We start from the raw sequence: 22,965 nt of genomic DNA, 5'->3' as shown, positions 1-22,965 counted from the left end.
AACCCCCCATGATGGTTTTAAGGAAGGAGAAGGGAGTATAACTCCAAGAATCTGGAGGCAAACTCAACTGCGACCAAACCACAGCCCAATTCCTGAATTGCTCTTCCAAAATAAACTGCCCCCAACACTATCAGGTACGTAAGCGTGTGATGCATCAGCTTACGAACGTCAGAAAAACAGAGGAAGGTACTATTAGCAATAGGGACAAAGGCCCTACAAGGGAAATATAGACACAAGAGCGTGTGTTTACATGTACACACACATGCACATGTGTGCACACACACACACATACACATGGCAATTTCCATTCCATCAGGGAGCTGGCCTTGACCGGACACTTCAACTCACAGCAGAAGGAAAGACGGAGGACTCCTGGGGCTCTCTCGGTTCCACCGCAAAGTCGCTGTGTGGCCTCGGGTACCCACGTACAAACTGTGATTTTTAACCAAACCTCCCGCACCGCACCTCTAAAATGCTACGCTCCCCGTGAAAGGATTCACAGACTGGACAACCCACTGGGACTTCCGGGGGGTTCTGCCCGGAACCAGCGATCGGCACATGGTGGACTTACCTATTTGGAATCTTGGAAATGTCTATCTTCTCTTTCGAGGCAACGTAAGGAATCACTACCACCTTCTTCAAGTCCGGAAGTCCTGGAGGGAGGACAGGGGGAACACAGGCTCACAGGCCATGGCCTACAGGCGGTGGTATTTCTTACAGAGTGTAACACAACCGAGGGATGGCCGATGCGGGGCCCCGGGAACCTCTTATCCGTGCACCCTGCGCCCTGCCTTGCTAGCTGAGATGGGAGGGCCACCCACCTTTCACCACCTGCTGCAACTTGTCCATGTGGCTGTACTCTTTGCCGTTGTACACGACGGCCTCCACGGAGAAGATGAGCTTTGGCTGGATTTGAGAAAAGCGGTCTAGGACACCCTGCAAATGGAAGGAAAGGGTGGTCGCCATCAGTCTCGCCAAAGGCAAACACCCTCAGCCACCAATGGGACCACATTGGGGGAGAGACCAGTGACACCGTCCACCAGCCCGACTCCCACGTCCCTGTCAGCCACGCCAACGCGGAAAGCCTAGCTAACCACAGCTCACACCTGAGACGGGACCGTCACTTCAAGGACTCAACCTACAGCAATACCAGAAGGATGTACACACACACACACCGACATAGCGAAACACAAGTTTGTAAGACGGGGAAACTGAGGTCCAAGTAGTGGCCCTTCCAGAAAGAGCCCGCACTTTTGCAGAAAGAGCCTTGAACACAGCTCCTCTCACGGGGAAAGACTACTCGCCTTCCAGAAAGGCAACTCGCACCATAAAGCACCTCCACATCCTGGTTCTCTTCTAATCCTCCAAGTGGTGCTTCTTGCCAACGAAATGCGTGACCCCATAAATGTGTATACTAATACACAAGCTCTGTTGAAAAGGCAGACTCGGGGTGCCTGGCTGGCGGGGGTGGTCGCCATCCGACTTGTGATTTCGGCTCAGGTCGTGATCTCATGGGTCATGGCATCGACCGAGCCCCGTGTCAGGCTCCATGCTCAGCCGGGAGTCTGCTTGGGATTCCCTCTCTCTGCCCCTCCTCCCACCCTCTCTGCCCCTCCTCCCACCCACGCACGCTTTCTCTCTCTCTAAAATAAATTAATAAATCTTTTTAATAAATGAATACAAAAAACAAGGCTCAGCGCAGCCACGTGTCTGTTTATGGCACACGTGGAACCCACCACCCGCCAAGCACATGTCTCTCTCTGAAAGAAGGCTGGCCTCCCACGCAGGTCACGCCTGGTCTCTGGGACTTCTGGGAACTGATGGGAACTGACAGGTGCAGGCTCATGACACGCTCCACACACCCCGAGTGTTTTCCCAGGGCTGACAGGCAAACGCACTCCCAGCCGGGTCTCCCCCTAAGTTCAGAACACGGTGGAGGCCTCTTCATCCACAAACACGGCTCCTGGGAAGGCACAGCCCAGAACGCCCCTTCCATTCCCTTGTGCATCGGTCCAAGGCCAGCGGCTGACAATTAAACCCGGGTTACTCCAAGAGCACAAACAGTGAAGCCGTGATTCCCCAAGAAAATCCCAGGGAGGTGGGAACCAGAAGGGAGAGGCGTAAAGACCGGGTGCTTTGTCCGTGCACACAAGGGGAAGGGCTACGTGGAAAATTCATGAGGCTCACCAGGAAAACCATTAGGGGGATAAAAGGCACCGTGGTGATGTACACACGCAGTACAGCAAAACTACTCTGAAAGCCCAGGATTCTAAGATGGGCTGAGGGTTGCTGGTTTCTCTGGGAAAAACTTTTTGTCCATAAAAAATCCCTTACCACGCACCAAGGGCCACATGCCAGGCCCCATTCTGGCTTGCTACGGGCACCCACACGTTCAGCCTGCACACCCCCGGAGTGGCTCCATGTCCTCAAGGAGGCAGCGCCAGCTGAAGTGAGTGGCCCAGCGTTCCCACCAGCTGGGGACACAGCGGGGCCTGCAGGCTGGGATGCTTAGCAGTGAGGCCACCTGCACTAGGGAAGACTGGCCCCAGGACAGGAAATCAGGGAGCACTCTCCCCTGAGACGATGGCCAGCAGGCCAGAGAGACTCCCCAGACCTGGGCGTGCTAAAGGCTAAAGGCTGCAGAGATAGGGGGCCACACTGCCATCTAGTGTGCGCCAGCACTGGCAGAGTGGCCTGGAGAGAACGGCCGGGAGGGAGGTGGCAGTACGCTTGCCTGTGTCCTCCCTCTACCACCTGCACCACCGGGACCACCAGGAGCTCTGCTCTGTGGGAGGTCTGCAGGCAGGGCCACGCCTGCTCCCCGCCCCCCCTCCAACCCAGGGCCACACACAGCTCTCCCAACATCTTCCTGTGTCAAAAGCTCCAATGTCACTCAAGACCACCGGCCTCCTGGATAATGGCTAACATGTACCGACCTGCATGGGTGCGTCCAGGGCCGCCCCCAGCCCCTGACAGGCAAACGCAGAAGCATGAATTCTGCAGCCTTCGCCAGCTCCCAGTGTGTAATGAGGACACAGCCAGGAAGCAGCAAAGCCAGACTCAAACCCAGGCAGGAACCACGGCACCGCACTCTCTTCACAGCCCTGCTTCTGAGCAGCACAGCTCAAGGGCTGCTGAGGGGTCCAAGGGAACAGTGCCCAGGGACCAGCTGGCCCCAGCCTTCCAGGACCCTCCATGCAGATGCCGCTGGCCCCGAGCAGCTCGCACAGACAGCCTGGGGGTGCCGGAGGCTGCACAGAGAGCTCCAGCCCTGGCTGACCCAGGGTGGTCCTCCACGGGGCAAAGCAGGCACAGGCACAGGTAAGCCCCAGGAGGAAAACCTGAACTCGGGTCTCACCCCAACCTCAGGTCACCTCACGTCTCCAGGCCCCTGTGCCAGAGAAGCACGTCTGTTCCTCCTTTGCACAGTGTCGGGAAAATGAGAGGTACTGGGACCACCTTTGCCAGGACAGCAAGCCCCAAGGCAGACATGAGCATCAGGCTCATACCCAGAAACCTACCCCGCAGCCGAGACGCACACTGACCACAGGGCCCTGAGGTCCAACGCCGCCAGCGGCTGCACCTGCAGCACCGGTGTGCTTATCACGGGCCCGAACCTCCGATGCTCATTCATGACCCTCTCTTCCCATGGCCCGTTTCACACGGAGGATAAACAGCCGGCCAAGGGTGCGCTGTCGGCAAGGGCAGGCAAACCTTCAGACACTGGCTTACACGGTCCCGTGCCAGAGCAGGGGCCGTGCCGAGAGTGGAGCAGTCTGACGCAGTGGCTTGTGGTCATGGATGTCCCCCGGGTCCTCTAACTGGGGTCTGTCCTTGTGGCTCCTGAGGGCCCCTCATCTCCAAGGCTCTGTAACCAGGAGAGGTCCCTAGGGCCCTGGGTAAGTCCTGTTCTGTCGCTGCTTTGCCCTCCACAATGGGGCTGAGCATGAGCTGCCTGCCTCTGCCTGGGTCATTCCAGTGGCTGGATGCACCCGAGGTCCCTGCAGGGTTCACAGAGAGAAGGAGGTCCACCCTCCTCCCGCACAGAGCACAGAGAGCATAGATTCAAAGTAAGAGGTCAGAAATGGCAGGGAGGCCTCGGGGGAACTTCTGTGAGCAAATCCAGATAACTGTCTGCAGAAAATCTCCTGTGGTCACGGATCCATAGACAGATGACCAGCCCCCTCTAGCCAGATCTCCAAGAGCCATCTGTCACACAGAACACACGCTGACGCAGTCCGTACACCTGGACGGGACATCAGTAATATTAGAAAAAAGAAAGACTCATTCAGACTCTGCTCCTTCTGGCTCCTTCTCTCGTTCTCATGTCACCGGCTGTGAGATGGGAGGCCATGGTGACACGGTCGCCTTCCAGCCCTACCAGTCCTGCCTCCCGCACCCCTGCCCAAGATGTCAGAGAGGGGCAGAGCGCTCCCCTGCAGAAACCGCACGAGAACGTTTCTGCCACAGTGGCCGCACCCCCAGGGCACTCAGTGGGGACCCCAACTCACGTTCACACCGAAGTCTGGGGATGTGGAACTCCAGATGGCGCCAATGCTCGCTGCGGCCAGCATGGCCTCCACGGCGTGCACGCCATTGGGTAAATAACCTGTCATTGGGCACAGGGAGAAAGGCCTGGGTTCAGGGTATACTGGACACGGCAGACCTCCAAAAGGCACCGCTGAGAGCCAGGGCAGGAGTGGGGAGAGGGGCTGGCTCTAGCTGGTCCAAGGAGGATGGCCAGCCCCACCTCACCCCAGTGCCTCGACGCTGCCCCCTCAGAAAGCCCCACCACTTATCACCAGCCTGTCCATGTCCTACTGTTGCCCCCTCCAACCCAACCTAACAAAGGCGATCCCCCCAGCCCTTACAGGATCCGGCCCCGGCCTCCTCTCCCTCCACTCTGCCTCCCACACTGGGCTCAGTCACAGCCTTCTTTCAGTTCTCCAGTTCTTCTAAGCTCCTCCTGCCCCGGGGCCTTTGCACAGGCTGTCTCCCCTGCCTGAACACTCTTCAACACACACCAGCCTTCCTGACTCTGCAAACTCATCATTCTTAATGCAAATGCTCTTAATGCAAAGCTCTTAATGCAAATGAGACTTTCTCAGAGATGCCCTCTCTGAGGTCACCCCATAAGCTCGAGTGCCCTGGCCAGTCCCCACAAAGCACACGCTATTTCTCCCTCACCAAATTAACCTCAACAATCACCTACATCTAATAGTCATAAGTGGCAATTTTATATCTGGTTCTCATGGGAGGGCAGCAACTTTGTCTGTCTTGTTCTTTGCTTTACCAAGCGCCTTTTACTGGCGTATCAGGGCCTTCATACTGGTGAGCTGGCTGGCAGCTGGATGGAGAGAAGGAAAGATGGACAGACAGGTGGACAGATGGGGAGGGAAGGAGAGGCAATAAGGGAATGAAGACGATGAGCAGAACAGTGACGAGACTGTAAGAGAAGCACCACTGACCCTCCAACTGGCAGGAGGCTGGGCTTTTATCACAACAGACGGAAAGAATCTTTGTGGCCAGTGGGACTGTGGTCCATTAAACAGATCATCCTAAATGTTCCAGAGGAAAGGAGCACGCACAAGGCATCGGGGAACAGGGGGCCATGGCCCCCCAGTGACCACAGAAGCCCCACAGTCCCGGTGCCCAGGGCCCTGAGCACAGCTCTCCCCCTTGCTTCCCTCCCCATTGCTCTCAGCTGTGACCACTCCCGCCAGGACAGGAGTGTCCCAGAGGGCAGGGCGCACCCAGCACCTGGCGCAGGCAGGCCCGCGGATGTGTGCTGAGCTTGGTGTGTAAACCGTGATGTCCCCGGGGCTGGACGGAACCCAGCCCTGGGAGGCTACACAACCAGACTTGGTGGAGACTGGCAGAGGGCCAGGAGATGAGCAAGTCACAGACAAGAGAAGCCCCCCAACGGGCAGCCCCACCTCAGTGTGGGGAGCCCCTCACGCCTCTCCTCAGGGGTCACTCCCTCATGCCCCCTTCAGGGAAACACAGCCCCCAGCCTGGAACTACGGTCCAGTCAGTGTCCACGCTGCCACATCCATGAGGGCCGGTCGCCAGGTACCAGCCTGACTCTGCAAAGTCGGGTGTCCCCTCCCGGGAGGGCTCTCAGCCACCTTCCCCGACACACCCGGTTCTCCATTTCTCCTTCTCTCAGAAAATGTGTGCTTTGAAAAGAGATTTTTTTTTTTCAATGAAAATTGGAGGAAGAACCTTCTGAAATCCTTTTCTAAACCTCAAAAGGGCAGGCTAAATTGGAAAAAGAACCCCAGATACCGAGGCTTCGACCATGCAATGCCTGCTGTGACCACGGGCCCCGCACCCACACTCGCTCACTCCGTGTTCATCACACACCCGCTGTGCGCCCGCCTCCCTGGAGACTGAGGCATGGCAGCAAAGAGAAGACGGAGCCCCAGTCCTCTAGCATGGGAGGACAGAGACGCGTATGTGCACACACTAATAACCCCGAGATTTCAGGTGGTCTCTGAGGAGAACAGAAAAACAAAGCAGGGTGTGCTCAGAGAGAGGGAGAAAGTGGTGGCGGGTTTTCCGTGGGCTCACAGGGACCAACCACAGAAAGGCCCCCCCCGAGGGCTAAGACAGGAGGCCACTTGGTGCATCCCTACCGTCTGTGGCTAGTCAACTGATGCCAGCAAGGACCCCAGGTCCAGCTGCCTTGCGAGGAGACACGGGCACAGCCCTTTCCTCCGTTTACACATGATAAGGCCGCCCTCTTTGCAAACACACGCTGAATGCCCACTTGCAGTGAGCTCTCTGGGGAGAGGCCCAGCAGCGGCTTCCCCAGCTGCCTCCCCTGCCCCATAGCCCTGGTCCCACCACCATGGGGGTGGGGGAGGCAGGCTAGCATCCGGACCACCCCACCTGCAGGAATGGTAAGTCTTCTTTTCTGCCGCTGCTTGCCCCTGGGGATACACCCGCCCACATCTCAGTTCACTACAGCGCCTTGCCGTGGAGACCAGGTTCACACAGAGGCCTTTAAAGGTCCTCCTGAAGTCAAAGTGAAAAGAAAACTGTAAGAAACATGACTCACCGCCAGATTAGGAGAGAACAAAGGAAGGCAGGGACTTGGAGGGGCGGGGGCAGAGGTGAAGAAGGAGCCAGGCCTCCCTTTCCGGTCTGAGGACTCCAACCCTGCTTCCTTCCAGAAGGGCAGTCCCCACCAGCTTTGCTGCCTGCCCTGCACACCTAGCCCACCATACTCCTGTCAACCCATGAGCCTCAGGGCCTTTGCACAGGCTATCTCTATTGCACGGACTACCCTGCACTCTCCCTGCGCCATGACCTTCCCTGTATATCTAGCCTCCATCGAGCACAGATCGCTGAAGTCCTACAAGGCTGCATGTAATCTGCTATCTTGTAAAAAAGTGGCCTCAACCTTCCAATCCAGTCCCTCTACCTCAGTCTCCCCACTGCAAAACCACAAGAACCAAAAATACTTACCGACCACCCGGTCCCCTTGTTTCACACCCATTTTCCTCATTGCTGCTGCAAACAAAGCCACCTGTTGCCTCAACTCTTCAAATGTCACCTTCACGAGTTCCTCTCTGCCTTCCCCTGGGAAGAGAAAAGGGACAGATGGTACAGACAGCCCTAAAAGGCAGGTTCTCAGTCACAGACAAGGAGGAAAACTCACACAGTCTAAACACACATTAGAAACGGGTGCCCGGAAACATCACATAGACACGGGTTTACTCAACTTCCTAGAGAAGAATGTCTATGTGGAAGTTAGCCTAAGAGGTCAGCATGACCAGCCTCGCTGTCGAAGAAACAACACATGAGAACAGCGAGACACGAATTTCCACCTAACAGACGGCAATAATGTAACAGGACAGCGTGCTGGCTGGTCCCCTGATGATCCCAGGGAGACCCGCCCTTGGTGCTCATGCTCTGGAAGGGAAAGGGCCCAAGCCAGGTCACCAGTAGGACACTGGAGACAAGTGACTTCTGAGGCTTGGTCACAGAAGACATGGCAGCTTCCAGCTAGCTCACTCTGGGGGATCCGGCTGCCACACAGTGAGACACCGAGGTCTCCCACCAACAGCCATGGGGGCGCGCCATCTTGAATGTGGAACTGCCCGTCGATCCTTCGGATGACACAGCCCCTACCAACATCCTCGTGCAACTTCAGGGGATGCCCCCAAGCAAGAAGCGCCCTGCCAAGCCATTTCTGAACGTGCCACCCACAGGAACCGTGAGACGCTAAGGGTTTTTTATATTAAGCCATGGATTTCAGGTAATTTGCTCTGCAGCAACAGGCAATGAGTACAACCAGGACGCTTGGGTAGTTCGGTCATTAAAAGAAGGGGTTTTCCTATTTAAAGGGAGGAAATGGCAGCAGTGGGCAAGAGAGAGCATGCGAGGAGGAGTGTGAAAGCCACCGCACACCTGGAATGACCACCATACCTCCCTAACTCACGACTCTTGATTTTGGCTCAGGTCGTGGTCTTGGGGTCCTGGGACTGAGCCCCACACTGGGGGCTCCACAATCAGTGCAGAGTCTGCTCGGGATCCTCTCTCCCTCTCCCTCTGTCCCTGCCCCTGCTAGCATGCTCACTCTCTCTCTAAAATAAATCAAATCTTAGAAAGAAAGAAAGAAACCAACCAACCAAGACTTGACGGTGCATGGGTGTGAAAAAATTATTTGAACGTACTTTCAAGTGGAAAGACGTTACTCCTCTGACCACTGTCTTGGATGCAAGTATTTTATTCCTGACTGCTAACTGCTGTTCAATTCTATAACACGAAGCATCACGCCTCCAAACACCCTGATTTCTCTTTGGTGTAAATCTGGCTTTTCCCATTTCCTCAAAGTCATGTATGCCTACCCCTGGTCCTCTTCTCTCCTCATTGGGTAGCCTTGTAATTACTTCTCCCATATTCCCACTCCCCCACGTGATTTGTTATCCTATTAAAATACCCAGCAACTCGAAACCCACTGTTGAAAGACAAAATGTGCTGTGCGGGCAGCTGTTCTCAGAACGGCCACACTGACGGGGCTAATCCGTACTGCTTTAGCTCGTACTGCTTTAGCTCTGCTCGCTGGAGCTTGAAGACACCGGTGAACCGCTTTCCTTTGGCGGCATCTCGTGGCCTCACCCGGGAACAAACATGTCTGGGATCAAACATGGGAGGGATGGGGTCTACTTAGATTGTCTGAGAGAGTGGGAAGGAGAGCTCCCCGAGCACCTGCACTCAGCCAAGAGAGTAGGAAAGAAATCAGGAAACACGCAGAAGATGAAACACAGTGACCTTGAAGCCCCCAAGCCAATCTAGGACCCAGTTTAAGAAGGCACCCTATTTGTGGGGTGCCTGGGTGGCTCAGTTGGTTAAGCATCTGCCTTCAGATCAGGCCGTGATCCAGGGACCCAGGGACCCTGGGATCGAGTCCCCCACATTGGGCTCCCTGCTCAGCGGGGAGCTTTCTTCTCCCTCTCCCTCTGCCTGCTGCTCCCTCTGCTTGTGCTCTCTATCGCTCAAGCTGTCAAATAAATAAAATTTTTTAAAAAGAAGAAGGTACCCTATTTGTAAGTTAAGTTGGTCCCTGGCTTGAGGGCATTTATTTCCACTGCAACTACAAGGGGGAGATCATTAGAAGAAGGGGTTCTCCTATTTAAGGGGAGGGAATGGCAGCGATGGGCAGGAGAGAGTGCACAGGGAGAAGTGTGAAACAGCCACCGCACACCCGGAATGACCACCCACTCCCTAACTCAGGCTCAAGACACAGCTGGACTTCAGAAAAGAGGGTCCGGGTCCAGCCAGGGAGAGAGAGCGTGAGAGCATGAACGCTCGGCCAGGTCCATCCGACACTGCCCACCCAGAAGACTAGTCTGGTTCGTCACTCGCATTACCAGTTTCCAGGCTGGTTCTGTTTGGTCTGTCCAAAGAATCCCATCTGACCTTCCCCACTTTCCCGGCGGAGGAACCGGGACCCGGTGTAGTGCCCGAGGTGGAAGTGCAGGTACGTCTGACGGGGGAAGGAGAAGCGATGAGAGACCCAGCGTTTCCGCCCCTCAGGTTATAACATGTGCCAAGCGGTGTTCACCAAGGGACCCCAGTGCGTGGGGCAGGACCGTCCTTGAAGGGCCTCTCATGGGCAGACAGAACGTGGTAGATCTATACCCCAGACCATGACCAGGACATAAAAAGGAAGGAAGCAACGACAGCTGTCACAGGGTGGCGGGACCTTGAAAGCATGAGGCTGTGCGAGAGGCCAGACACAAAGGGCCACACGGGATCCCATCTCTAGGAAATGCCCAGCACGGGCAAACCTGTGGAGACGACAGAGACTGGAGGGTTCTGGGGCTGCAGAAGGGCGAGGTGACAGAGACTGTAGGAACTGGACAGAGATGGTAGCTGACAACCCTGGGAAGATGCAGGGAACCACTGACACGTGCCACGTAAGGGCGTGGATGACTCTCATGGCTGAAATCCCACAAGAAGGTCACTCTCCCAGCTCCTGCCACTCTCTGCTTCCCAGAGGATGCGGCCCCCCAAGTGCCTCCAGCCGGTCCCCTGCTGGGTGCTGCGGTGACCAGGATCACATAGCAGGCACGCCCGTGTCACATGCACGGCTCACTAATGAAACCCTGGTGTAAACCAACTCCTATTAGACTTCAAGGGTGTAAGGAACCCCAGGTAAATGTCCTCCTCCATTCATTTTACAAAGCTAAGGCTTAGCCTACTGGTTCTAGCTCAAAATGTGCCTGCATTTCACACACCTAACTAGCGGCCACCACGGTTCACCCGGCCCAGCTTCCCTGTGCTCAGGGCAGCGATGTGAGCCTCCCGCTGGACAAAACCACCCACCACGAAGCCTGTTTTATAAGGAAGTGTCAACTCACTTGTGTCATTTCCTGACTCCTGCACTGACAGTGACAGACAGCTCAGCCGTGAGGGTGCAGGGGGCGTCCGGGACCCTCATGATCGTGGGGCTGATGGGGAGAAGCAGCCGCTGTCCAGTATCACTGGAGAGCATAGGACCGTGGATCGTTGAGCCCGCGACAAGACCTGGATTCAAAATTCCAAGTGCGGGGACGCCTGGGTGGCTCAGTCGGTTAAGCAGCTGCCTTCAGCTCAGGTCATGATCCCAGAGTCCTGGAATCAAGTCCCGCATCGGGCTCCTTGCTCCACAGGGAGCCTGCTTCTCTCTCTGCCTCTGCCTGCTGCTCCCCCTGCTCGTGCGTGTGCTCTCTCTCTTTCTCTCTCTAACAAATAAATAATTTTTTAAAAACTCCAAGTGCGAGGCACCTGGGTGGCTCAGTGGGTTAAAGCCTCTGCCTTCAGCTCAGGTCATGATCCCAGGGTCCTGGGATCGAGCCCCACATTGGGCCCTCTGCTCCGTGGGAAGCCTGCTTTCTCCTCTCTCTGCCTGCTTGTGATCTTTGTCTGTCAAATAAATAAATAAAATCTTTAAAAAAAAAAAAAATTCCAAGTGCGGTTTCTACTGAATGTGTGAAACCATCATAACGTCAGTCCTAAGTTAAACAATCCTAAGTCAGAGACCATCTGCATGCTCCTTCCTACCATCCATCCCACTACAAGGTCAGCCATTCTGTTCGACACCAGGTTCCCAGCACCTGGCACAGAGGAGACCTCTGAGACAGACCTGGGAGTGAGTGAATGAATGGATGGACGGACAGGCAAACACCTCCTTGAAGAGCAAGGGAGAGACGCAGGCCTGGTGTAGCATCCCCAGCCCCCAGGAACACTTACGTGCTCAGCCCAAACTGCATCAGGCTAAGAACTAAGGAAGGGAGCAGAATAATACTGAACAGCCCAAACGCTGCATAAAGACAAGACTCTGGGGTTCTTAACCGACAATCTACATCAGAAGCAACCGTGGGCTTTAAAGATAGATGTGAGCCTGGGCCCCGTCCCTAAAGATGTGCTCTAGGAAGCCAAGACATGAAGTAGACAGCCAGGACTTAAAAGCCACACAGGGATTTCAGAGGTATAATCTCAACAGAGACCGATGCACGCCTGCCCTGCGGCGGGGACTGTTGTATTCACTCATTTAAACTCTCCAATATTCCTGAATACGTACCCTCCTCCTCTCCGTTCGACAGAGGCAGAAACAGACCCAGCGAGGTTAAGGGGCTCATCCAAGGTCACACAGCTACTGAAGCTCATCTACCCCTATTTCAGGCACTACCTGGACAAGCATCATTATCTGACGTGTAACACCACTGTCGGTGACAAACGGTAACTTGCAGTGTAGACCAGGATTGGAAGGACTGAGAACAGGTGGCAAGAGACAAGAACTGGGCAGGTGATGGCAGGGGGTACAGCTCTCTGGGTCTCCTTTGCAAAGGCAGGGACAGCCATCACAAACACATAGGCAGCATTCGATTCTGTCACCGTGCCGAAACTGGAAGTCGTGAGTCGTGAACACCAAAGGTCCAGTGAATTTCAGTCTCCTCAGCTGCTGCCGTACTTCCTCACGACACAGTAGCACATGCTGTATCTAAAATGAGTAAGTAAGGGGCGCCTGGGTGGCTCAGTGGGTTAAAGCCTCTGCCTTTTTCATTAAAAAAAAAAAAAAAAAGCCTCTGCCTTTGGCTCGGGTCATGATCCCGGGGTGCTGGGATCAAACCCCGTGTCTGGCTCTCAGCTCAGCATAGAGCCTGCTTCCCCCTCTCTGTCTCTGCCTGCTTCTCTGCCTGCTTGTAATCTCTGTCTGTCAAATAAGTATATAAAATCTTTAAAAAATAAAATAAGTAAAGCTTTGTTACTCAAAGGAGAAACACACAGTCACCTAGAAAATCCACCCCAAAATACCTCAAACCTTACCAATATGACATAAACCCAATGGTACTTCAGGCTTACCAAAAACCTGCATTTCACACACCTAACTAGTGCCCAACCACAGTGTCTCCTCACTAAGAAAATTCCTCATTTTAAATATTTTATGCCAACTCTTAAAGAGCCTGCCTAGTACATAAATTAGAATATTCTCTAAACCTTATTTTCAAAGGAGACATCAATGGGCAGAAATCCTAGCTGTGGTTTCCCCCGCTAGCTGTCCCACTGACTCTGAGCTGGTTACTTTAATATTCGGTGTCTCCATTTCTCCCATAAAACATGATCACATGACTGTCCCCGCCCTTTCTCAGCAATAAGAGAAAGTCAACAGAGGTCTGAATGATGTCGGAAAGCTGCCAAGAGCACCAGTTAGGGGAACCAGTATGGAGGAACTCCCTTGGGAAATGGCTCACCATACGATCCAGCTCTGGATATCTGTCTGGATATCTGTCCAAAAGGATCTAGAGCCGGACCTCAAGGAGCTACGTGCACACCCGTGTTTGTCATAGCCTGATTCACAACAGGCAGCAGGTGAGAGTGACCCCAGTGCCCCGTGACAGATCATGACACAAACAAGATGTCGGGTATCCGAACAAGGGACTATCACACGGCCTCCAACGAGAAGGAAAACATCACACGACTGCGCAGGTGGACTCTGAGGACACCGAGCCGAAACAGGAAGCGGGGACGCGAGGGTCAGTGTCGCAGGGTGGAAATGTTCCGGAGAGCTGAAGCACCACAACGAGAAGGCACCCAACGCTACTGGGCTGTACGCTTAAAAATGGTTCAGACAGGACGTTTAACATCAGTACTTTTTAAGAAATAAAAAAGAAAGGAAAAAAAAACAGGTGCCAAGACATCGTTTGAAAACACGCACGGCGATCTGACTACTTGAGAGCCTCTCTGGCCTTGTGGCCCCATGTGAGTGGCACCCAGGACATGGAGAGAGGAAGATCGAAGGAGACTCACTCGCAGCGTATAGGGCAACTCGGTCATTCTCTTTGTGCCGCAGGAGGTTTTCCGCGTAGTTTAGACGACTGCCTTTGAACCACTCGGGGACATCTGCGATGCCTTTCGATGTGTCCACGACCTACAGAGCAAACCAAGACAGCACACAGATGAGGTCTACACCAGTAATAAACATAAGTGACTCCGCTTCCCAGGAAGCCCGCTAACTCACTGGCCCCAAGCATCATTAAATCCTTTCAGAGACTGAACACTGGACTGGCCGCCAGGCTTGGAACTGCAAAGACATTAGCGCCCTGTAGTTCATCAGACAGGACCTCACACGGGAAAGTTGCCGGGAGGAGATCGTCAGCGTTCTCATCACAGGGAAAGTAAGGTGACGGAAGCGTTAATGCCACAGTGTGTGTAACTTAAAGTTGGACACTTTAAATATATACAGTTTGGGATGCCTGGGTGGCTCAGTCCTTAAGCATCTGCCTTCGGCATGGGTCATGATCCCAAGGTCCTGGGATTGAGCCCTGCATCAGGCTCCCTGCTCGGAGAAAAGCCTGCCTCTCACTCCCCCTGCTTGTGTTCCCTCTCTCGCTGTGTCTTTCTCTGTCAAATAAATAAATAGAATCTTTAAATAAATAAATAAATACAGTTTCACTGCTAATTATTCCCCCATGAGGTTTAAAAAAATAAAGAAAGAAATGAATGCCAAGGGAAAACACCACCCCCACGAATGGACTTTCAACAGATCTATATGAAGCCCTACTATTGAGAGCTGCAGGTGACAGAGAGTACGTAAGACATGGCGGCAGCGTCCAGGGCCGCAAGCTCCGACCGGACACACCGAAATCTGGGAAATGGACCTACAGTACCCACCCCTCCCACTGACAACCCCACCAGAGACAGGGCCGGGCCCCTTGCCTCCTTCCTCCACGGGATGGAACCTTGATGTCCTTCCCCAAGTGCCTCCACACAAGACTCTCAGAACAGTTCACCCCACAGTCAAACAAGAACACAATTAAGGTATACATTGATTAACAGGACCAGCTTTCCTCAGATAATCATTGACTGACAGCCTGAGGAGTTAGAACATTCCCTGAACTTCAGGTTTAAAAAATAATAAAACTACTGACGACTTAAAAAAACAACAATAATGCGAATGTATTTTTTTTTTAAAGATTTCATCTACGTATTTGACAGAGAAGAGCAGGAGGAGTAGAAGAGGGAGAGGGAAAAAGCAGGCTCCCGCGGAGCAGGGAGCCCAACACGGGGCTCAATCCCAGGACCCTGAGATCATGACCTGAGCCGAAGGCAGATGATTAATGACTGAGCCACCCAGGCGTCCCAATAATGTGAATGTATTTCATAACACCACTGAACCGGACACTTTAAAAAGGTTAAGATGGGAAATTGTGTTAAATGTATTTTCTATTTTACCACAATATAAGTATTTTACCACAATTAGATTGACCTCAACACAATTTTCTGCCAACTCTCTACAACAATGATTTTTTCACACTGATGCGAGGTGTCAAAAGAAAATATGATTCAGGGGCACCTGGGGGTGGCTCATGGGTTAAGCCTCTGCCTTCGGCTCAGGTCCTGGGAGTGAGCCCCGCATTGGGCTCTCTGCTCAGCGGGGAGCCTTCTTTCCTCTCTCTCTTTGCCTGCCTCTCTGCCTGCTTGTGATCTCTGTCTGTCAAATAAAATCTTTTTAAAAAAAAAAGAAAATATGATTCAGTATTCCCAAAAATGAACACTTTATTTTGGAACATAACCATGAAAAGGGAATGCATAAGTAAAATCCCTACTTACCTCATCATACATGCATGAGAAGACAATTCCACTGAATTTCCAGAACTCTGCCCAGAAGTCTGGATACGATTCAACTGACCAGTGGTATAAGTCATCATAATTTTCTAAAAATAAAATAAAATGGCACATGGGTCAAACCAAGCTTAGAAAGTTCTGGCAGCTCAGTGAGAAGACAGACACACCTAAGGAATTACAGTTATGGCTGAGCGGTTCAAAGGTATCCAACAAGAAATGGTCTGGGAGAGGTGGAGTATCTTAATTCTTACCCCCCCAGAGCAAACCCACCACTGCTAGCCAGTGATGCTATATCCCAACCAATGTGCCTAAGAACATGGACTCTGGAGCCACAAGGCCCGGGTTCAAACCCCAGCTAGGCCGTTTATTAGCTGTGTGACCTTGTGGAAGTTACTTGAGCACACCGTGTCTCAGTTTCCCCGTCTGTGAAATGGAGATGGTTAAGAGCACCCCCTCTTGACAGGGCTGTTGGGAGGACTTAAATAAGCATGAACACGTGCACGAGACAGACGATAGAACAGAGCAGAGCCTTGGGCCGAATGAGAACTCCGTTAAGCTTGCTACTATTACACTGTACAAACAGGAAAGTCATATCCAGTAGATCTGAAAATCCAGAAGTGCAAAACTAGGAGCTTACGGATGACTTCTTGTGCCAATAACAGTGTTTGAACAGGTATTTGTTTTAATTTTTTAATAAGCAATACATTTGCATGATTCGAGATAACAAGAGTATAGAAGGTCATTCAGGAAAAGTCCCTCTCCATCCTGTCCCATAATCATCTAACTTTCCCTGCCCAGAAGTAACCAGTTAAAGAGATTTGTGTGTCCTTCCAGATTTTATGCACGAGCCAATCCTTCTCTCCAGCTTTTACACTAATGGAAAGCTCTTCTCACCGGGTTCCCATCCTGAGACCTGGGGAAAGTCCCTGTCCCTCACTGGGCTTTTTTAATTGCCACACATTTTCGGCAGGCCCTCCAATCATACCAGCTCCTTGGAGCTAATGCTCCAAGGATATGGGAACAGCATGAAGAGGACCAGCAGCATGTCAAGAACAGAAAAAAATGTCCTAATGTGATGACTGGACTGAATTCTCTCACTGCCATCAGTCAGCTAAAGATTTAATGGTCCTCCCTGTTGTCAGTCCTGGGGGAGGCAGGGAGGGAGTACACAGAGGAAGGAGAGATCTCTGAGAGCTGGAGCATGCTGCAGGGGAGGGGGCCGGCCCTGGCAGCCAGGGCGGGGTGAGCATGCTGGGAGGAAGCCAAGTGGCAGGGAGGAGTGCTCGTGTGAGTGGGTCTGCAGCAGGGACGGAAAAGGATCAACCGGGATGAAATGGGGACAGGCGGCACAGAAGTCACAGAGTGACCAGGGAACCGGGACTTCAGGCCACCTTCTCCAAGCCCCCAGAGAACTGCCCTCCAGCCCCACCCACCTACTCAAGCCAGGGGCCATAGAGCAGATCAAACAAGCAGGCAGGGAAAAACACCAGGCACCGGGCATCAGGAATGCTGGGGCCAACCATGACTCTAGAGACCATGCGTGGGGACCTCAGGTAGGCCAGTCTGCCTCTCTGGGAATCAGTTTCCCTGTGTGTCACCTGGAAATCGACTAGAGGAGGGCATGGGTGCTCCCAGGACCGTGGAGAGGTGACCCCGTGTTCCAGGGCAGGGCTGGGTGACCTGCATCAGAATCTCGGCTCTGCCACTTACTACAAGGACGGTGGGCAAGCTGCCCCACCCTCTGCGCCTTGGCACTGTCACCAGCAAGCTGGGGAAAACAACAGTGACCCCAACGAGCATGAGAGCATTTGCTTAAAGACATAGGCTCCGGAGCATGACCATCTGGGTTCAGATCCTGCCACTCTCCCTGTGAGCCCGGATGAGCAATCAGTCATCTCTGGACTCCAGTTTCTCCTCCATCAAAGGAAGAGAATGGTACTTGTCACAGCGTCACGGTCTGGACTGAGAGAGTCAAAACATACAAAGCACTAAGAACAGTGCTTGGCAGAGAGGAGGTACCTGACGTGTCAGCTCCTAGAGTCATTGCTGGCTTGAAGGAGCACGTCCCACGCCAGGCTAGCAGACATGATGGTGTGGCCTAAGACCTGGGAATAGGGCTGTGCCAGTAACAGAAGCGTTAATGAGTAGGACTCTGGTCCACAACAGGGGCGGAGAGGCGCCTCCGCCTGGCCCGCACTGGGAAAGCCACATCAGGCAATCAGGTCGGCAGCTCCATTCTCTCCCAGTCTTTTGTTTCTTTGGTTTGGGTCACCTTGATCCTCATAAAGGGCAAAGAGTTTCAGCACCAAAACTCCTCCAGGCTTGCACAAGAGATGGACCAGAGGCTTGACACCCACGCCTCCACTGAAGGCTTCAAAAACCCATCAAGAGGGAGTTACCAGCAGCATCCCCAAGGGAGGAAGATGCCACCCAGCTGCCAATCAGGGGATCAAGCGGTCCCAACAGCCCCCTAACATCATGAAGACCAAAGAAGACAGCAGAGAAACAGAAGGACCGGGTGCAGAGACTTCTTCCCATCGATGACCCAGCTAAGTCATCAGGGACCACTCTGTGGACAAGCAGGGACCCTTTCCAGCTTCTGCTCACACACTCCTGGCCCCACTCACAGGCTGCACCCCCGAAGCCCGAGTGACTCCCTCCACGGGCCCATGTGGTTCTGTCTGCACGGTGTTCATGAAGAACCCGAACTAGCTGCCAACGTCCTAAAGTCAGGTTTCAAATGAAATGCAGTGTCCCTGCCTGGTCTGATACAGGAGAACAGCTGTGGCCAGCCCCTGCTTCTCACCACCTGCCCGGACATCCCTGGGCTGTCCCCTCCCCACACTGAGTGGGACTCATCTGCATCACCAACAGGATAGTATGGAAATGACCAAAGGTGACTTCCAAGTCCAGGTCCTAACAGAGAGCACAGCGCCCAATTTCTCTCCTCCACATAATGCAGTAGAGACTAATGATTCTGGGAAAAAAACTACAGGTGGGCTACTCACAGCTGCAACATCCCAGCCAGGATGGAGCTGCTGCTTTCCCAGCTGGGGAACCGGGGTGCCAGCAGCTCCCACCTGGCCAGTTTACAGAGGACGGAGTCCGCAGACACACAGAAAGCCCCCGCTAGAAGATGACTGGTATTGCCCCCATCACCCGCTGGGTCCCCAGAAGCATCTGCATGTGCAAGTCTTGCTTTCCCTTCACCCCCTTCTTCCTCTCCACCTACAAGAATTTTCACCAGCCCTCACCTCCAAGTCTCAGCTCCAGATCTGGCCCGACAGAGCCAGCATGTGGCAGAGCGCTTGGGAGGCTGCCAGTGCGCCGGCGCTTGCTACTGACTCACCGGCAGCGCCGCCAGCCTGTGCAAGCCTCCTCCTCCAGCTGCACTGGAACTGTTTGGGACCAGGGAGTCAGACTTCCCTTTACGGGCAGATGCCCTCCCAGCTGCTGGAGCGCGGACCTGATCGTAGCTTGCAGCCCATGCGAAGACAGGCAGCCCAGGCCACCAAACCAGTGGGCACTTTGAAGAGGGTGTCCCTCCCCGAATCGCGGGGGGGCTGGTGCCGGCAGCACGCACCCGGGGGTGCACGCGCCCGGGGGTGTCTCGCGAAAGAGGCCTCACATCACAGGCACGTAGGCTGGGTGGCCGCTGGGAGCCGCTCCATAGGTGATCTGGGTCCCCCCACCCAGGTCTACAGGGGCTTGTGGGGAGTTCTCAGGTGAGCTCCACTAGAAGCGGTAACAAAAAAACGAACCGAGGGCGCCTGGGTGGCTCAGTGGGTTACGCCTCTGCCTTCGGCTCAGGTCGCTGATCTCAGGGTCCTGGGATCGAGCCCCGCATCGGGCCCTCTGCTCCGCAGGGAGCCTGCTTCCTCCTCTCTCTCTGCCTGCCTCTCTGCCTACTTAGGATCTCTCTCTCTCTGTCAAATAAATAAAATCTTTAAAAAAAAAAAATAAATAAATAAATAAATAAATAAAATCTTTAAAAAAAAAGAAAGAAAGAAAAAACCAACCGATGGCCCCAGTAGTGGGAAAGAGAGCCCAGGCCAGACAGCTCCTGAATCGCGGGGACAGAAACCTCATGCCAACCACAGTCTTGGGGGACAGGCTCCTCGTGCCCAGGTAGCCAGGCGGGAGACTGCCCCCCAGCCGTCCATCCTCGAGGCCGAACACAAAGCACCCCGTGAAGATGCATCCCTTGCTCTCTCTCTCTGTACAAGGAGGGACGGCATTGCTCAATACCACATACCACTACACACAAGACCCGGGGTGGGGACTGGCACTCAGAGGCTACAAGTTCAAGGGTACAGCCTTTAAGACTTAGAATCCTCGGGGCGCCTGGGTGGCTCAGTGGGTTAAAGCCTCTGCCTTCGGCTCAGGTCATGATCCCAGGGTCCTGGGATCGAGCCCCGCGTCGGGCTCTCTGCTCAGCAGGGAGCCTGCTTCCTTCTCTCTCTGCCTGCCTGCCTCTCCGCCTACTTGTAATTTCTGTCTTTCAAATAAATAAATAAAATCTTTAAAAAAAAAAAAAAAAAAGACTTAGAATCCTCACAAATTCATGAAAAGGTGAAGCAGAAGTCTAAATTACATGCATCTGGAGAGCCGATGAAAGGAGAAAACATTCAAAGACAACGATCAAAAACAAGGCAGCATGTGAGTTAGCTCTTAAAGGCCCGAACCTCCAGGGCCAGGCTTCTGGAAGAGAGAGAATCATCAGGCGGGCTCAGCCCTCTGGAGTGGAAGGGGAGGAAGAGATGGATGCCAAGCTCCAAAGCACCCCCAGACCAAGAGGCAAAACCCACTCAGCCCCGCTTCCCGCCACCACATGGGGACACAGACCCAGCATCACAGGCCTTTGGGTTTTTTTTTTTTAAAGATTTTTTTTTTTTTAATTTATTTGACAGAGAGAGATCACAAGTAGGCAGAAAGGCAGGCAGAGAGAGAGAGAGAGAGAGGGAAGCAGGCTCCCTGCTGAGCAGAGAGCCCTATGCGGGACTCGATCCCAGGACTCTGGGATCATGACCTGAGCCAAAGGCAGCGGCTTAACCCACTGAGCCACCCAGGCGCCCCAGGCCTTTGGGTTTTCAAACGAGGTTGGAAATCCTGCCTCATCTATGCAGTCTCCAGTGTGTGAGCCGCCCCAGCCAAGTCTCCAGGTCCAGTCTGGGCCCGAGCAGGCCGACTGGGAGCCACCAGTGCTTGGCAGTGTTCACAGAGTGACCCGCGGGCCAGCCAAGTGCAGGGGACCACTGGGCATGAGGGCCTCTGGTCACCCTCACACCAGCCACTGACCCAGCTCCTCTGGCCACGCCCATCTGACAGCCAGGGAAAGTGAGGCTCGGGAAGATCCACTGATGTCCTCGTGATTACAGCGAGAAGTGGTGGAGCCAGCTCGAAATCCAGGTGGTCAGGCCAGAGTGTCTCGCCCGCATCACAACCCGTGTGCAATCATTTCCTAAAGCGGCACAGCCAGTTAAGCATGGGAGAAGAGTATTATTCTACTGCAGGCACAGGAACAAGAGACAGGATGGAGGAGAGTTTACACAGACGAATGCTCCACTCTTGGCTCTTCTTAGGGAAGAAGGAATCAGGTCTGTTCTCCCCCAGCCCAACACACATTCACTTACCAACTACTACCTGAGAAGCTCCCGAGTAATAAGCCACATCTGTCTCCAAGGTGCTCCCTGTCTAGGGAGCAGGAGGGAGGGAGGGAGAGAGCTGGGCCCCCCCCCAAGGGAAGGGGCTTGGTGGAAGCTACGGGGGAGGGCTTGGAAGCTACCAGGTGGCACTGTCTGCTATTCCGTGGTCAACAAGGGGCCATTGTGAGCCTCTGCGCCAAGGAGTGACAAAGTCAGACCTGTGCTCCAGCAAGGCAAGCAGGGTGTACCGAAGGGAGGAGGAAGGAAAAGCAGGAAGCAGGGAAGCCATCCAGTGTTCACGGGGGAGGGAAAGGCCCCCACGGAAATGGGGGGATTAAGGAGGAAGGTAGTGTTGCCGAGGACTGCCTAGGCAGGCAAGACGACCTAGTCTCTACTTCTGGGAGGATGGCTGAGAACAGTGATGCCTGGGACAGGAACACAGGAGTCCCAGAAGCCAGCTGAGGGCCACGAAGGGGAGGAAAGTGCCCGTGAGGAGCTGAAAACCCCTGAAGGAAGTCGGACAAGCCAGTCAGAGCAGGAGGGAAGCGCGAGCAGGTGCTTCTCTCCCAGAAAAAGGGCCTCGTCTGCCCAGCCCACATGCAGCCCAGCCAGGCGGTTTCTGAGAGCCAGGGAGGTGGCTGGAGGGAGGGCCCGTGACTAGGTCTGCAGCTGGCTGGGAGTGTAAACAGGAGGGGAAGGAGGCACACCTCAACCCCAAAGGCTGTACCTGACCTTCTTTCTCCTAGGTGCCTGAATTCCACGCTAGCCCTTTAGTAAGCTCAGGTTGAGGGGACTAGGAGGGAACAACACAAGGTGATACTAGCAGCCAAGAGGACCCCACAAACACAGGAGAAGAGCTAGAAGTCAGAAAGCCCCCATGTCTGGGAGGAAGCTCCCCCCAGGCCAGAGTGCAAGACCCCAGAGAGCATAAGCAGAAGACTAGCAAGGGATCTCAGTTCCCAGGGGTTCCAAGGCGGGGTGGGGGTGAGGGGCACGTGGGGAAGTGGGGGGGGTGGAGACCCCTCCCAGGAACATAGAACCCCCCTCCCAGGGACATAGATGCTGCAGTCAGGAAGACTCCTGCACAGACAAGGGGGCAAACCCCACCGTCACAAAGTGCCCCACGCCCTGGAGAGGGAGCCCCCACTACTCCCGTGGCTCCTCCAAGCCCCGGAACAGGGAAACTGAGAATCAGGGGATTATTCCAACAAGCAGGAGGGGCCCTGACAGCAACGCCCTGGAGAAGGCGGCGCCCCGGTCCCCAGGAGGGGAGTCCCCCTGCCAGGGGGCCCCTCGGACCCCGAGGGGGTGCCAGACTTCTGGAGGCCACGGCCTGGGGCGGGGCGGGGGGTTGTGCGGAGAGGTGGTGGTGGCTGCGGAGGCCCCGGGCCTCGTGCCGGCACTCACCCAGCGCCAAGCCGCTGGCGGCGCCCACGGCCGCCCGGAAGCGGTCCATCTGCGTGTTCTTCTTGCTGTCAGGCTCCCACATCACCTGGCACTCCAGGATCTCCTCGCGGCCGGCCCGCGGCTGCTTGGACATGGCTGCGGCGGGGGCGGCGTGCCCTGCGCTGGGGCCGGGAACCGGGCTTGGAGCGGGCCAGGGGCGGCAAGCGGGGCAGCGAGGTTCCGGGGCTGCGGGTGAGGCGCGCGGACGGGACTGGCAACACGACTGAGCGCGGCGCGGGCGCCGTCCGCGGGA

General features: G+C 54.5%; 1 protein-coding gene across 1 annotated transcript in view; it reads right to left on the bottom strand.

Annotated features, from left to right (window-relative positions):
* AACS (acetoacetyl-CoA synthetase) overlaps nt 1–22,965 on the bottom strand; it is a 54,423-nt gene extending 31,458 nt beyond the window's left edge. Inside the window, exons 1-7 of the mRNA XM_046025876.1 lie at nt 22,674–22,965; nt 15,607–15,710; nt 13,804–13,924; nt 7,474–7,587; nt 4,512–4,609; nt 822–936; nt 572–653 (exon numbers count right to left, since the gene is read on the bottom strand). Of these exons, the coding sequence (XP_045881832.1) occupies nt 572–653; nt 822–936; nt 4,512–4,609; nt 7,474–7,587; nt 13,804–13,924; nt 15,607–15,710; nt 22,674–22,806 (767 nt within the window). The 5' untranslated portion in view covers nt 22,807–22,965. The remainder of the gene's footprint in view (nt 1–571; nt 654–821; nt 937–4,511; nt 4,610–7,473; nt 7,588–13,803; nt 13,925–15,606; nt 15,711–22,673) is intronic.

Source organism: Meles meles, chromosome 12, assembly GCF_922984935.1.
Source record: "Meles meles chromosome 12, mMelMel3.1 paternal haplotype, whole genome shotgun sequence".
In the NCBI taxonomy this organism is placed as follows: domain Eukaryota; kingdom Metazoa; phylum Chordata; class Mammalia; order Carnivora; family Mustelidae; genus Meles; species Meles meles.
This window is presented reverse-complemented; position numbering and strand designations above follow the sequence as displayed.